The sequence below is a fragment of the Polyodon spathula genome, chromosome 3 (genome assembly GCF_017654505.1).
Source record: "Polyodon spathula isolate WHYD16114869_AA chromosome 3, ASM1765450v1, whole genome shotgun sequence".
NCBI lineage: Eukaryota > Metazoa > Chordata > Actinopteri > Acipenseriformes > Polyodontidae > Polyodon > Polyodon spathula.
In genome coordinates, this window is record NC_054536.1 from 2,046,864 (window position 1) to 2,061,602 (window position 14,739).

The 14,739-nt window shown below is 42.3% G+C and overlaps 1 protein-coding gene across 5 annotated transcripts in view; it reads right to left on the reverse strand.

Annotated features, from left to right (window-relative positions):
• LOC121310040 (5'-AMP-activated protein kinase subunit gamma-2) overlaps positions 1–14,739 on the reverse strand; it is a 130,609-nt gene that overhangs the window by 92,819 nt on the left and 23,051 nt on the right. For all 5 annotated transcript variants that reach the window (XM_041243255.1, XM_041243272.1, XM_041243250.1 and 2 more), the window contains exon 2: positions 5,922–5,993. In XM_041243255.1, the coding sequence (XP_041099189.1) occupies positions 5,922–5,993 (72 nt within the window). The remainder of the gene's footprint in view (positions 1–5,921; positions 5,994–14,739) is intronic.

Consider the following 14,739-nt stretch of genomic DNA (forward strand, 5'->3'; position numbering starts at 1 on the left):
TTTTGGATTTAAGCAGCCAATGAAGCCCTCCCTGTTCCAATCCCAGCTAACGTATGGGACATTGCTCAGTCTGTGAACATTGTGCCACTAAAATTACAGTATGTGTACTTAAAGCAGCTGGCAAATTAATTTTTAACTACAATAACACCTGTCTGAAATATTTGGTAAAAATACTGCATACAACAGCTTCTCATTTATTTATGACATTTTCACTTTTGGAACAAACGAGACAGCAAGGCCATGTGTACCATAAACCATGAGCAGAAATCTAGATCATTCCACTATGATTGATAGTCCCCTAGCCTGAGAATCAGTGTGTACGCTATTCTTGGAAAGGAATGCAACAGTTATGTTAACAGTGGTAGAAACTGTTCGCACTGCTTGCTTTGGTGATCAGGCTGGTGGTAGTTGTGTTTTGTTTTAGCTGAATGAGAAGGAGGAGGATCTCTCTCAGCCAATCAGCACAGGCACCCTCTACGCCACAGTTTGGCTCTTACAGATTCACAGAGGAGTTTTGCTTTGGTAAAGGGGGCAAGCTGTAATGCAATGTGATTGCATGACAGTGTTGCCAAACTGCATTGAAATCAAAACAAAGCTGGGTACTCCAGTGTGACTGTGGAATGACAATGAAAATGGGAAAAGTAAAGGCAGAGTATAGACTCTAGTATGGACTTTAGTGTGGACTCTGGTGTGGACTCTGGTATGGACTTTAGTGGGACTCTGGTGTGGACTCTAGTGTGGACTCTAGTGTGGACTCTGGTATGGACTTTAGTGGGACTCTAGTGTGGACTCTGGTGTGGACTCTGGTGTGGACTCTGGTGTTCATCTAACATGGCTCATTACTGGGACTGTTTTCCTTCCACAATGGGGCCATTTCCAAAACAAATATCATTCCCTCCCAAAACTCCCAATCGCCTGAAAAGGCACAAAGTCTGTCTACATCTATGCTTAAATAACAACACTATCCTGCTTCAGAAATGTAATGCAAAACCTACCACCAGGTTGCCCAGTCCCGGTCCTGGAGGGCCGTTCCACTCCAGGTTTAACAGGTCAAATACTAGAATGTACTTCGGGGTCTGGATGGAGTTTAAATTCGAGTTTAAATTGGTCCAATTAAACAATTTAGTTTAAAACAAAGACCAGGAGTGAAAGGGCCAACCTTAGCCAGCCCGGACCTACAGTGTGTCATAAGAAGCAAGTTTAAACTGAGTATTTGTTTTTCTTTGCCCACACTACTTTGTATAAAGTCCCAGAGAGTCACGACTATGCGTTGTGCAGAGATTTTTATGTAGTCAGAGGAGAACAGGCACATTGCCTCTCTTACTAGGAGGCAAAATTCTTCAGGGACAGTTTCACATCACCGTGCTACAGTGGCCCTTACTGGCCAGGCACCCAGTAAGCTCAGGAAGGACACATACAAGGCTGGCGCTTGCCCTTCAGGGGCTGGTGACTCATAGACATCTGCTGTTGAGCGCCCGGGTGTAAAGAGCTGATTGGCTTGGTGGTGGGATCAAAGACGCATACTAACCTTCACTTCTCTTGAGCTGTTGTGGGAAGTTGCTGTGGTGAGGGAGCCGAGTAAGATGAAATAGCAAAACTGTAATCTCAGCGGTACATACAATTAAAACAAGCAATTCTGGTGAAGTATCTTGTAAAATTGTTTAAATGTAATCGCTACAGTGAAAAACTGGAACAGTTTGTTCCAAAAAAGAACATGGAACATAATAACAAGGTTACTGATTGGATCTCTCTGCTATCTTTTTTGAAGGTTATTGTCCATGCACAAATCTTGACCTTTGTGCGCATGAGTGTCTGTTTGGAATACTTTTATCACCTATGGCAACAATTTGTACACTCAAACCTGAAGCTGGTGTTAGCTGTATTATGATTTCTGTAGTGGCATTCTGGATGCTGGAGTATTGGGAATTCAGATGCTGAATGAAAAGCTTCCATGACAACAGATTCTGTGCAAGCTATCACACTCAGAATGAAGTTCTGCATGTACTGTACAGAAAGCACATGCTAATTTAATCAACATTCCTGCATCCAGGGGAGCAACCTCCAAGAAGAGGTATTAAACCAAAACTCATCTCGGACAACTGGAAGCTGCTAGAGACAGGAAAATGCTGGCAGATGTTGGTCAACGGCTTATTTTCCCACCTGAGATTGCCATTGCTAACCTTCGACCTGATACTGTCTTGTGGTCTGGATCAGCACGCCTTGTTCATCTGGTAGAGTTAACAATGCCACCAGAGGATGCAGTGGATGAGGTGTACGAAAGGAAGAAACTTCGGTATGCTCAACTAGCTGCTGAAGCAGAACAGCGAGGATGGAGAGTCCAGGTTTACCCAGTGGAGGCGGGTTGTCAAGGATTTGTGGCAAACTCCACAACTCAGTTTCTCAGAGACATCGGGTTCAGTGGTCTGAGACGCATAGTGAAGAACTTATCTGAAGCAGCAGAGAGGAGCAGGAACTGGCTCTGGTTGAGATGAAAAAATTCTGGTTGGGGACTTCAAGCACAATAGAAATAAAAAAAATGTTGATGTATAGGAAGGTAAGAAAGTTGGGCTTAGCTGGGTGGGGGATGGAGGGGGGTGATGCTGGGAAGCCAGAATCACTGTCGGGCCCTCTTAAGGTGTTGTGGGCTAGTCGACGAAACACCAAGGATGGAAGGTGTCCACTTAAAGACCCTAGAGAAGTACCCTACTCAGTCCAGACGGCTGTGATGCTGATGTGCTAGGGAGGCCGCACTGTGGTTGATCCCTAGAGCCAGCATTGTAGTCGTTGTGTTTGCTGATGCGCCAGGGAGGTAAAATAGGCTGATCCCTGGAGCCAGCATTACACTTCAGCCATCAACACCAGGCAGAAGGAGATCTGCATCACATGTAAGGAAATGTAGATGGATCACATTAGTTTACAGTAAAAGAAGATATATCTTAGTTGGTGCTTATCTTGGCGAGAGTTGAGTCCAATATCAGTATGAAGTTTTAACACCTACTCTCATGTAATGAAAATCATGTTGCAGCAAACCCAGTTATTTATTATCTGGCTTCAGTCAATGATGTCATGATCAGTGGTGTAATGCTGCTCCAGTGCTACTTTCTATAGGCAGCAGTGCTGTAGTCGAGCCGGAACTCACATAATAGGCAAGCTAAGTCACATGACTCCTATCTCCTGCACAACTGTCTGATTCAGTCAGCAGTCCTTGTGATGCAAAAAGCATGAGGAACTTCTATTACAAACTGCTCCTTTAAGAAGGCTGAAAAACAGTACATCGACTTCAATTGTGGACACAAACCCAAACGAAGCTGTAGAAAGACACTTGAAATACTTGCAGAAATGCAATAAATGCATTACCTATTATATGTGTTACTAGAAGTTCAGTATACAAATAAAATGTGAATTGGTATAACATTTCTTGTTTAAGAAAATCTATATTTTAGTTCCAGTACCTTTAGATTTAGGACTACACAACTGTTCACGATTCATGTACATGGATTAGGGAGTGGTTAACATGTAGAAAACAGAAAGTACTGATTAGAGGAGAAACCTCAGAATGGAGTGAGGTAACCAGTGGAGTACCACAGGGATCAGTATTAGGTCCTCTGCTATTCCTAATCTACACTAATGATTTAGATTCTGGTATAGTAAGCAAACTTGTTAAATTTGCAGATAACACAGAAATAGGTGGAGTGACAAACACTGTTGCAGCAGAAAAGGTCATTCAAAATGATCTAGACAAGATTCAGAACTGGGCAGACACATGGAAATAGAGAAAAATGTACAGGACTGCACAATGGAAATAAAAATGTGTATTATAAATATCATATGGAAGGTACTGAAATTGAAGAAGGAATCTATGGAAAAGACCTAGGAGTTTACGTTGACTCAGAAATGTCTTCATCTAGACAATGTGGGGAAGCTATAAATAAGATCAACAAGATGCTCACATATATTCTGAAAAGTGTTGAATTTAAATCAAGGGAAGTAATGTTAAAACTGTACAATGCATTAGTAAGAGCTCATATTGAATATTATGTTCAGTTCTGGTCACCTCGCTACAAAAAAGGATATTGCTGCTCTAGAAAGAGTGCAAAGAAGAGCGACCAGAATTATTCTGGGTTTAAAAGGAATGTCATATGCAGACAGGCTAAAATAATTGAATCTATTCAGTCTTGAACAAAGAAGACTACAGGGTGACCTAATTCAAGCACTCAAAATTCTAAAAGGTACCGACAATGTACACCCAAGGGACTTTTCCGACCTGAAAAAAGAAACAAGGACCAGGGGTCACAAATGGAGATTAGACAAAGGGGCATTCAAAACAAAAAATAGGAGGCACTTTTTTTACACAGAGAATCGTTGGGGTCTGGAACCAATTCCCCACTAACGTTGTTGAAGCTGACACTCTGGCATCCTTCAAGAAGCTGCTTGATGAGATTCTGGGATCAATAAGCTGCTAACAACCAAACGAGCAAGATGGGCCAAATGGCCTCCTCTCGTTTGTAAACTTTCTTATGTTCTCATGATGCTGTGTCGGGCATCAGGCTTCGTTCCTATATTATACATGTCATATTCCCCTATCCTTCCCAGCATGACCAGTACAAGAACAAGAAAATTGAGGCTCTTATGGTGCAGAGGTTAGTAAAGAAAGTTGTGCCGTTAAGTCCCATTTGTACTTTTCTTCAGCGCTGGCTGAGTTTGAAGGCCTGGCCTGTGAATTCGCTGTCTGGAGTGAACTGTGGGGCTATTCTTAGCTGCAGTGTTTCTATTGCAACACTGTGACATGCTTTTCTGCAGCACTACATGAACTGAGTAAACAGCCTGAAATTCCTTAACTGCGTTACTGATAATGTGTCATCTGTTATTTTTTTTTGGATACACACACAAGGATTAAATGATTCAAAAATCCTCTATTTCAGGATGTTTTGTACACAAGCCGTTCTTCAGCTGTGTAGAAGAAAAAAAGTGTAACGGTTTAGTGTTTCAACACGAAAGCGACAGCTACAACTGAGGGGATTCACTGTTCAATCTTCTTAATGGCACAGAGTGATGGTTTACCCAGTGATGGTAAGCACTGACTGCACAGACTGGCACTGGGTATCACCATCCTCTCAATGACTCATCTGCACTGCTTCCAGCAAGCTGTTTTCCTGCTCTGACTCACAAGGTCTCCCCACAGTCATGGAGCAGCTCTTTCTGAGTGCTGTGTTTGGGTTTAAGACATTGCAGGTGGAAACAATTCAAACGCCCAAAGCTGGTGGAATGCTGTCTCTCAGTCAGCTCCCTACAACCAAAACTGTTAAGGATAAATATAGGTAAGAGCCCTGTTTCAGGAGATGCATTAGTTAGTCTTGCTCATTTAAATCCAGGTATAACTAATGCATGCTCCGAGTTAAGGGGGGTTTACAACTTAATGCCTAAAGAGGTGTTTAGTGTTACATATAATTGTTTTTACCTAATGTCATTTTTACTGAGTAAATGTATTTTTAATTTTTTTTTTGCATTTTAAGTATGTTTCTTTGATAGGGCAATTGGTTAATTGATAGGGCAATGGGTTTTGTTGATTGGGTAATTGGTTTTGTTTAATGGGCAATGGGTTTTGTTGATTGGGCAGTTGGTTTTGTTGATTGAGTAATTGGTTTTGCTGATTGGGTAATTGTTTTTGTTGGTTGGGTAATTGGTTGCTTCTTGATTGTGAAGTAATTGAGAGGCAGGTGTTGAGGAGGGGTGACAGGCTCAATACAAGGTATCAGCAATGTTAGGTGTGTGGGCTTCTATCACTCTGAGCAATATGGAGGAATGCAACATCAATTATTTTAGTGGCACTGAAGCAGGAAGATATGTTAGCTTGTTGGACATTTCTGTTTTTTCTTAATATTAAAAACAAAATCATAAAATGACAAGGAAGATTAGTTTACCTTTCGTATGCCATCCTTTTCTGAACTGTCAATATCCCCATCAAGGAAAGGCATTGCAAACGCGCTGAGGTCCTGCAACAGACAAGGGGCTTTGTGTTAATCCCAGCTGGATTAAAACTGCAACATCAAATACATAGGGTACCTGTCATACAGTAGACAAAATGCACTGAAACCCAATACATGCATGTCACCAAGCACCATGCTGCCTCACCTGCAAGAAAACACAAGCACCGTGCTGCCTCACCTGCAAGAAAACACAAGCACCGTGCTGCCTCACCTGCAAGAAAACACAAGCACCGTGCTGCCTCACCTGCAAGAAAACACAAGCACCGTGCTGCCTCACCTGCAAGAAAACACAAGCACCGTGCTGCCTCATCTGCAAGACAACACAAGCACCGTGCTGCCTCACCTGCAAGAAAACACAAGCACCGTGCTGCCTCACCTGCAAGAAAACACAAGCTACTACAAGAATATACACGTGTAGGAGAATTGTCACAATGAATTAAAGTATAGCACACCATTTATTATATAGTACCTTTTTTAAGAGATTGTCGCTTGCAGATAATTCCATAAATCTTGCCTACCATGCAACTCTATTTAGCTCTTAGTCAAACACAGCTCTGCTTCCCAGACTTGCTTTCAAGAGCTCTTTCCACTGGACTGTGAAATTGGATTCTCTATATTACACCAAGTTAAACACAACTTTGCTTCCCAGACTTGCTTTCAAGAGCTCTTTCCATTGGATTGTGAAACTGGATTCTCTATGTTACACCAAGTTAAACACAGACCTGCTTCCCAGACTTTCTTCAGGAGCTCTTTCCACTGGATTGTGAAATTGGATTTTCTGTCATTAACCAACTGACTGTTTCCCCTTTTTACTGACTGTGAATAATCAAATGAAACAGAAACAGACTTCCTGAAAAAAGGTCAGTAAACTGAGTGTAGATACTGACTGTATAATGTTTTCAAAAGAAAGCACATCACTGCTTAAAGAAACAAATGCATCCGGAACCACTGTTGGCACACGACTGAGCTCACTGAGATTCTGCAATCATTTAGCAATGCTTTCCCTTTCACCATTTCCCAACTTACCTTTCACCTGGGGTCAATTACAGTTCCAATTACAGCAGCACTGTTTGCTGAGACTGCAGTTACAATAACAATGCTGCTCTGTTTGATTGGAATTACAATTACAATGCTGCTCTGTTTGATTGGAATTACAATTACAATGCTGCTCTGTTTGATTGGAATTACAATTACAATGCTGCTCTGTTTGATTGGAATTACAATTACAATGATGCTGCAGTAATAGTAATTAGAATTAGGATGACACTAAAAAGTTACATAAACTACCCACGTTAACGTGTTTACTCAGTTCATTCTAAACATACTACAGTGCCTATATAGAAACTCTACACCCCCTTTAACTTTTTTTCACATTTTATTGCGTCAGTGCCTCAGAGTTTCATGCATTAAATGAGGATTTTTTCCTACACACCACACTCCACACTGTTAAGGGGAAAAAAGTTATTATTGAGAAAAAAATTAGATTTTAAAAATACAAAACCCCACTTGGTGGAAGCGCCTTTGGCAGCAATTACAGCTGTGAGTCTGTTGGGATAGGTCTCTACCAACATTGCACACCTAGATTTGGCAATATTTGACCGTTCTTCTTTACAAAACTATTCAAGCTCTGTCAAGTTCATTGGGGAGCATTGATGGACAGCAATCTTCAAGTCATGCCACAAATTTTCGATTGGATTTAGGTTGGGGCTCTGAATGGGCCACTCAAGGACATTTACCTTTTTGTTCCTTAGCCACTCTACAGTGTAGCTTTGACTGTGTGCTTTCGTCGTTATCATGCTAAAAGGTGAACGACCGTCCCAGTTTCAGCTTTCTTGCAGAGGGCAGCAGGTTTTCCTCAATAACTTGTCTGTACTTTGCTCCATTCATTAACCCTTCTATCCTAACAAGTGCCCCAGTCCCTGCCGATGAGAAACATCCCCATAACATGATTCTGCCACCATCATGCTTCACAGTAGGGATGGTGTTCTTTGGGTGATGTGCAGTGTTGCGTTTGCTCCAAACATAACGCTTTGCATTTAGGCCAAAAAGTTCCAATTTAGTTTCGTTAGACCACATGGCTACAGAATCCCCTGCGTGTTTTTTTGCATACTTCAAACGGGATTCAAGGTGGGCTTTCTTGAGTAATGGCTTCCTTCTTGCCACCCCACCATACAGATTTGTGGAGTGCTTGGGATATTGTTGTCACATGCACACTTTGACCAGTGTTGGCCATAAAAGCCTGTAGCTCTTGTAAAGTTGCCATTGGCCTCTTGGTAGCCTCTCTGATCAGTCTCTTTCTTGCTCGGTCATCCAGTTTGGAGGGACAACCTGATCTAGGCAGGGTCTTGGTGGTGTCATACACCTTCCACTTCTTAATAATCGTCTTGACCATGCACCAAAGGCTATTCAAGGCCTTTTGATATTTTTTTATACCCATCCCCTGATCTGTGCCTTTCAACAACTTTGTCCCGGAGTTCTGAATACACCACCCAGCAGAGGGAACCTACAGGCTGAATTTATCCTGAAATCATGTGAATCGCAACAATTTAACACTGGTGGAGGCCACTTAACTTGGTGTGTGATTTTGAAGGTGATTGGTTAAACCTGAGCAAATTTAGGATTGCTATTACAAGGGGGGTGGACACTTATCCAACCAAGCTATTTCAGTTTTTATACAAATTTCCAGAATATTTTTTTCACTTGGAAGTTGTGGGGTAGGATGTGTAGATAAAATTAATTAATTAATTAATTAATGCATTTTAATTCCAGGCTATAAGGCAACAAAATGTGAAAAATTTGAAAGGGGATGTAGACTTTCTATTGGCACTGTATATAACTTGTACTCTTTTCAAACAAATGGGGTCATCAAAAGTGGCTAACCCCAGGTCTGCGCGCAGGTCTATGTGTTAGTGCTTTAGAAGCTGCTCCAGCAGGAATGCACTGGTATGTCAGAGCTGTAGAGAAACAGAAGCCCCAGTTGCTGCTGGGGCTCTGTAGATTAGCATACATGAAGACAATACATTCGGTTCTTGACCATCTTCCCTCAGGAAAACATCGGATTGCTTTTTGCCAGACTTGTTTTAACCTTTGCAACCTTTGTAATCAGAAAAATTCCTCATGTTTGTTATTCTCACAGTAGCAAAGTGCTTCTCAGCATCTGTTCTGAATTTGTTTTAGTTTCTTTCACTTTTTTATGTATTGCCCCAGGTCTAGTTTTCTGACAATGTACTGTACGACTTTGTTCTTTAGGTTTCATGGAAGTATTCCACATCCCCGACAGCTCTTCTCAACCCTTAACATGCTACTCCGCCCCCCCATCCCAATCTCCGTCCCTCCTAACCCTCAAGGCTAGGCTTAATATCTCAATATTTCACCACCAAAATCAGCACCACTCCTCTTCAACCCGACTCTTCCCCAGATTAGACTCTCCCCCAGCTTTCCACTCCACCTCCACATGCTCTTAACTCCGTCTTTACTGACTTCCCCCCTACTTGCACATTTGAACTTTCCTCTCTCATCTCTCACCCCCTGGACCCTGTCCCTGCCTCCCTCATACCTCCACTCCTCCCTCTTATTCTCCCTTACTTAGTATCCCTCTGTAACTCCTCTCTCTCAACTAGCATCTGTCCTGCCATCTTCAAAACAGCTACCATCATCCCCTCCTAAAAAACCCCCCTCTTCACCCCGCATGTCCTGCTAATTACCGCCCTATCTCCCTTCTCCCATATTTCTCTAAGCTCCTTGAGCGCCTAATTCACTCACGCCTATCTTACTACATATCTGTCAATTCCCTTTATCCCCAATTTCAATCTGGCTTTTGTCCTGCCCATTCCACCGAAACTGTCCTCCTTACTGTCCAGAACCATCTGGCCAACTCCTCCCATGATGGACCTTCCTCTATCTTCATTCTTCTCAATTTTTCCTCTGCTTTTGACACTGTCGACCACCCCGTCCTCCTCTCCACTCTCTCTAGCCTTGGCATCTCTGGCACACCACTTGCCTGGCTACAGTCATATCTATCTTCACGCATCTCTGCCATTGTCTTCAATAACCTCACTTCCACCCTCCTCCCCCCTGACTGATGGTGTCCCCCAGGGCTCAGTCCTCGGACCCTTACTATTCTCCCTGTACACCTCACCCCTAGAAACTATCATTTCCTCATTTAACCATTTCCACGATTTCTTTGCTGATTTCCCAGATTTCATTCCCGACTTTTACCCCTGACCTGGCCGCCCATATATCAGGCTGTCTGGTCGCTATCCAATCCTGGATGGCGTGCCGTTACCTCCTCATCAACCCATCAAAAACTGAAATCCTTTTCTACCCCTCCCCCTCGTCTCCACCACCCTGCCCCACCATTTCATTCCCCCCCTTGTCCCTCATTCTAACTTTCTCTGCTCGTAACCTCGGGGTCATATTCGACTCTACCCTCTCCCTTTCTGACCATATCTCAGCCATAACACACACCTGCCGTTTTCACCTATTCAACATCTCCAAAATACACCCCTCCATCTCCTTCTCCGCTACCCAACTCCTGAGCCACTCTCTCATTTTCACCCGGCTTGATTCTTATAACTCCCTCCTCCTTGGTCTCCCCTCCTACACCTTTACACCACTTCAACAAATTCAAAATGCTGCTGCCTGTATTATATTTAACCTTCCCCACCTCTTCCACACTTCCTCTCTCCTCCTCCAGCTACACTAAAAGAAGGGCATTTCTTTGCACAATGTTTGCTTGAGTGTCCAAAGCTGTCATTGTCACGCCTTTCAAAGGGCTGAAAATAAAGTGTCATCTTCCAGACAGAGGGCGCAGTTTAATGATCCCTTCCGATGGCACGGTTCCATAAGATGTTATGGATGTGAACCAAGCTGAGCCGCATTGAATCAGGGCCCTTTATCTGTGCGCTCACACGTTTATTAGCAGCTTCCTGCAGTTGGTATGCTGGTTTGCAGATTGAGGGAACGAGGTGTCCCTCGTCCTGGGCTGTTAGCAATACTTAGTGTCTGCTATAACTGGTCTGCTAGAAGTGGATAAGGCTGCCATGTTCACAACTAGCCCTTCTCAACGAGGTGTTTGCTATTCGACCTTCAGCGTCTCTTTCCCCTAGACCGTCCTCATAAATCTTGAAACAGTGTTTCAGACATTGCATTCCAAAACACAAGCAGTGTTCCTGTAGGTTCAGAACGTCTCTGCCCCTCTGTGACATTGCTTTTGGCTTTATCACATATTTCGGTGCATGCAAATGTACAACCATGTTTTTATTTTTGTTTTGTATTTTTTTAAACTGTTCTTACAAATTGTGAAAACACATAATTCACTTTAATGTATTACTGTTGTACTTTTCTGTTTCTTGTTAATGTTGCTGACTTGTCAGAATTAATATGAACATTGTAATCAAAAAGCAAACAAAATCAATGAACTACCCCCTGATCATCAGGATACACAATACATACTGACAGAGATCCCTGAACTACCCCCTGATCATCATACATAATACATACTGACTGAGATCCCTGAACTACCCCCTGATCATCAGGATACACAATACATACTGACAGAGATCCCTGAACTACCCCCTGATCATCATACACAATACATACTGACAGAGATCCCTGAACTACCCCCTGATCATCAGGATACACAATACATACTGAAAGAGATCCCTGAACTACCCCCTGATCATCAGGATACACAATATATACTGACAGAGGTCACTGAACTACCCCGATCATCAGGTAATACACAATAAATACTGACGGAGATCACTAAGCTAGCATGTCATGCATCTTTAAATAGAAGGGTCACTGTCTACTGCACACTTCCCTGGTAATGCAGCGAGCAGCCATATAGTTCTAGCACTGTGCTTCATTGCAAAGGTAACCTTAATGACTCACTATACAGCATGCACATGACATCAGCACAACTACACTTCTAATGTCATGCACTGGCACACACATATGAACATGAATAGTCCTGAAAACCTCAACCCAAACCCACAGACACTTCAATAAGCACAGCAATGCTAAACTGCATACAGAAGCCTTCAACATGCAGGGCCTGTGCAAAGTAACCAGGCACTTTCTTCTGGCAGAGATTTATGTAACCTACTTGTGGTTTTGCTTTAGATGGCTATTTTTCAAACCTTAAAAGGTTATATATATATATATATATATATATATATATATATATATATATATATATATATATATATATATATATATATATAATATATTCAAAATCGTGTGTACAAAACTACCTCTGCCATCACTACTGCTGTATAATAAGAAAGAAGAAACTTACTGCAGTATTTTGTCAAAATGCAACAATAAATCCTTGTGACAGCCCCATAGAGCTATACAGAAAGTATCTCCAGCTGACTGGACAGCAACTGTAGATTTGGCTCAGGACTAAATGTGCAGCAGCAGATGGAAGGGCAGGGGGGTTTCAAGGCAGGGTGTGAGATTAATTCCCTGATAGCCTCCACAAAAGCCCAGGACAGACAGCTAAGGGTGGGCTGCACTGAATATCCCTCGGATCTTACAGGCCAGAGTTTAAGCTAACAGGTAATGTGCCGAGAATGTACCGGAGACACTTTGAGATCTGATTCCAAGTGTAAAGAAGCACTCTGTTCTGTTAACTCCTTGTGTGCTGCAACATACTCTTCAGCCTTTATTTAACCCTCCAGCTTTCCACACAGCTGCCTGGGGTTTGCAAACAATGCTGGCTGTTGTTTCTTGATGTGTGTTAGCAGTTCCTGAAAGCAGGTGCACAAGAATGATCTCTGTGTAAAAACAGGTTGGTCTAGTGTCTCTCCTGCGGCTATCCTATTTCTGATACATGTGTATATCAGGATTGAGTACAACTGCATTCAAATGCAAATTAAATTACTTGAAGATCTTACAAATACATATAAATGCAAATATGTGCACCTCAGCTGCATTTAAATGAAATGCAACAGACTTGTAATTAGTTAGAATTGTGTAATTAGTTCTGTGTTCTTAAATTACTTCAAACACTTGTACATTCTCAATTAATTATGTGATTACTTATCAATATATCACCAATAGCTATATCATTGATTGCACTTGCTAAATTATTTGAATTGATCACATACATTTTGTCAAATGCAAATGCAAATGAGGTATATATTTCTTGATTGCAATATATTAAATATATACCCAGGCATATCTATATTTTAATTATATATCCAGGCACCAACCCCCTCCCCGCCCCCCGGGGTTAACAGAGCCATGGGGACCGGCTCGGATGCCTGGGAAGTGCCTCTAGCGCAGGGACTGGCTGCAATATGAGCATGCTGCAAAAGCTATGAGGGTGTGGGTTCATTTGGGAAACAAGCCCAGGGAGTAGCTAGCGAGAGGAAGCCAGTTTGGGGCTCACCTGACGCTTTAATTTAATAAAGACAGGAGTCAGCACCATGAGAAAATAAGAGAAGCAGGACCCTGTAGCTGATCATCACCTTCCTGTTAGAAACAAGAACTCGACTTCATTCCGAAACCAAAAAACTCCCGTCAGCTGCTTGAAATCCAATCCCCTGGTTTCAGTCTTTTTGTGCTCTATAAAAGGGTTTTTAACAGGTGGCTCCTGGTGCCAAGAGGTCTAAATTAAACTTAAAAGGCCTCTTCCTGGCAGGGAATGAGCCCTGGAAGTGTTATTGGAGCCCATGAGTGTACAGTAACTTCAAGAGCAGTGTGCATTGTGGGAGTCAGTCGGCTTGGAACAAGTCAGCATGAAAACAAGAAGAATCAGATACATGAGAGTGCAGAAGAAACCGGGTTACTGCTGCAACAAGGGAATGAAAAGATGAAGAAATGCAGGCAACTGACACACAGTATGTAACATTGCTATACTCACACTACACTGAGGCCAAAAAAGATTGCTTGTGGATTTGGATAGAGACCAGTAACTGCACACCAATCTACCCTGTCCCACACTGCACTGCTTTAGTGAGAGGTTAGTTACATGCCAATCCAATGATGCAATACAGCATACTATAGTATGCATAATGAGACGACAAATCTGAGTCTACTCACTCTTTAAGCTTTCTTGTACAGAGCCTTATTTTCAACTCTTAAACATAACATTGGATGTGGGAAGCAAACAAACAAGTGAGGCTAGTGAGCATGAACTGAACCTGCTCAGAGGAGAGCAGAGATACAAGGTGCACATTCTGCAGGCAGCAGGAGAAAGTGTGTCACACAACCAAGACATCACTGCTTCAGGTACACAATCAGGGCGTGGCTAGCTCTTTAAACATCAATCAAAGGGAAACATTCCTTTTTCTTCTGTTGCAAGGGTATCACAAAGACAAGGCGTTGTTTATAACTTTCTCCTGTTGCAAGGGAATCACAAAGACAAGGTACTGTTTATTACTTTCTCTTGTTGCAAGCGTACCACAAAGACAAGGCGTTGTTTATAACTTTCTCCTGTTGCAAGGGTATCACAAAGACAAGGAACTGTTTATTACTTTCTCCTGTTGCAAGGGTATCACATCAAAGACAAGGCGCTGTTTATTACTTTCTCCTGCTGCAAGGGTATCACATCAAAGACAAGGCGCTGTTTATTACTTTCTCCTGTTCAAAGGGTATCACATCAAAGACAAGGCGCTGTTTATTACTTTCTCTTGTTGCAAGCGTACCACAAAGACAAGGCGTTGTTTATAACTTTCTCCTGTTGCAAGGGTATCACAAAGACAAGGAACTGTTTATTACTTTCTCCTGTTGCAAGGGTATC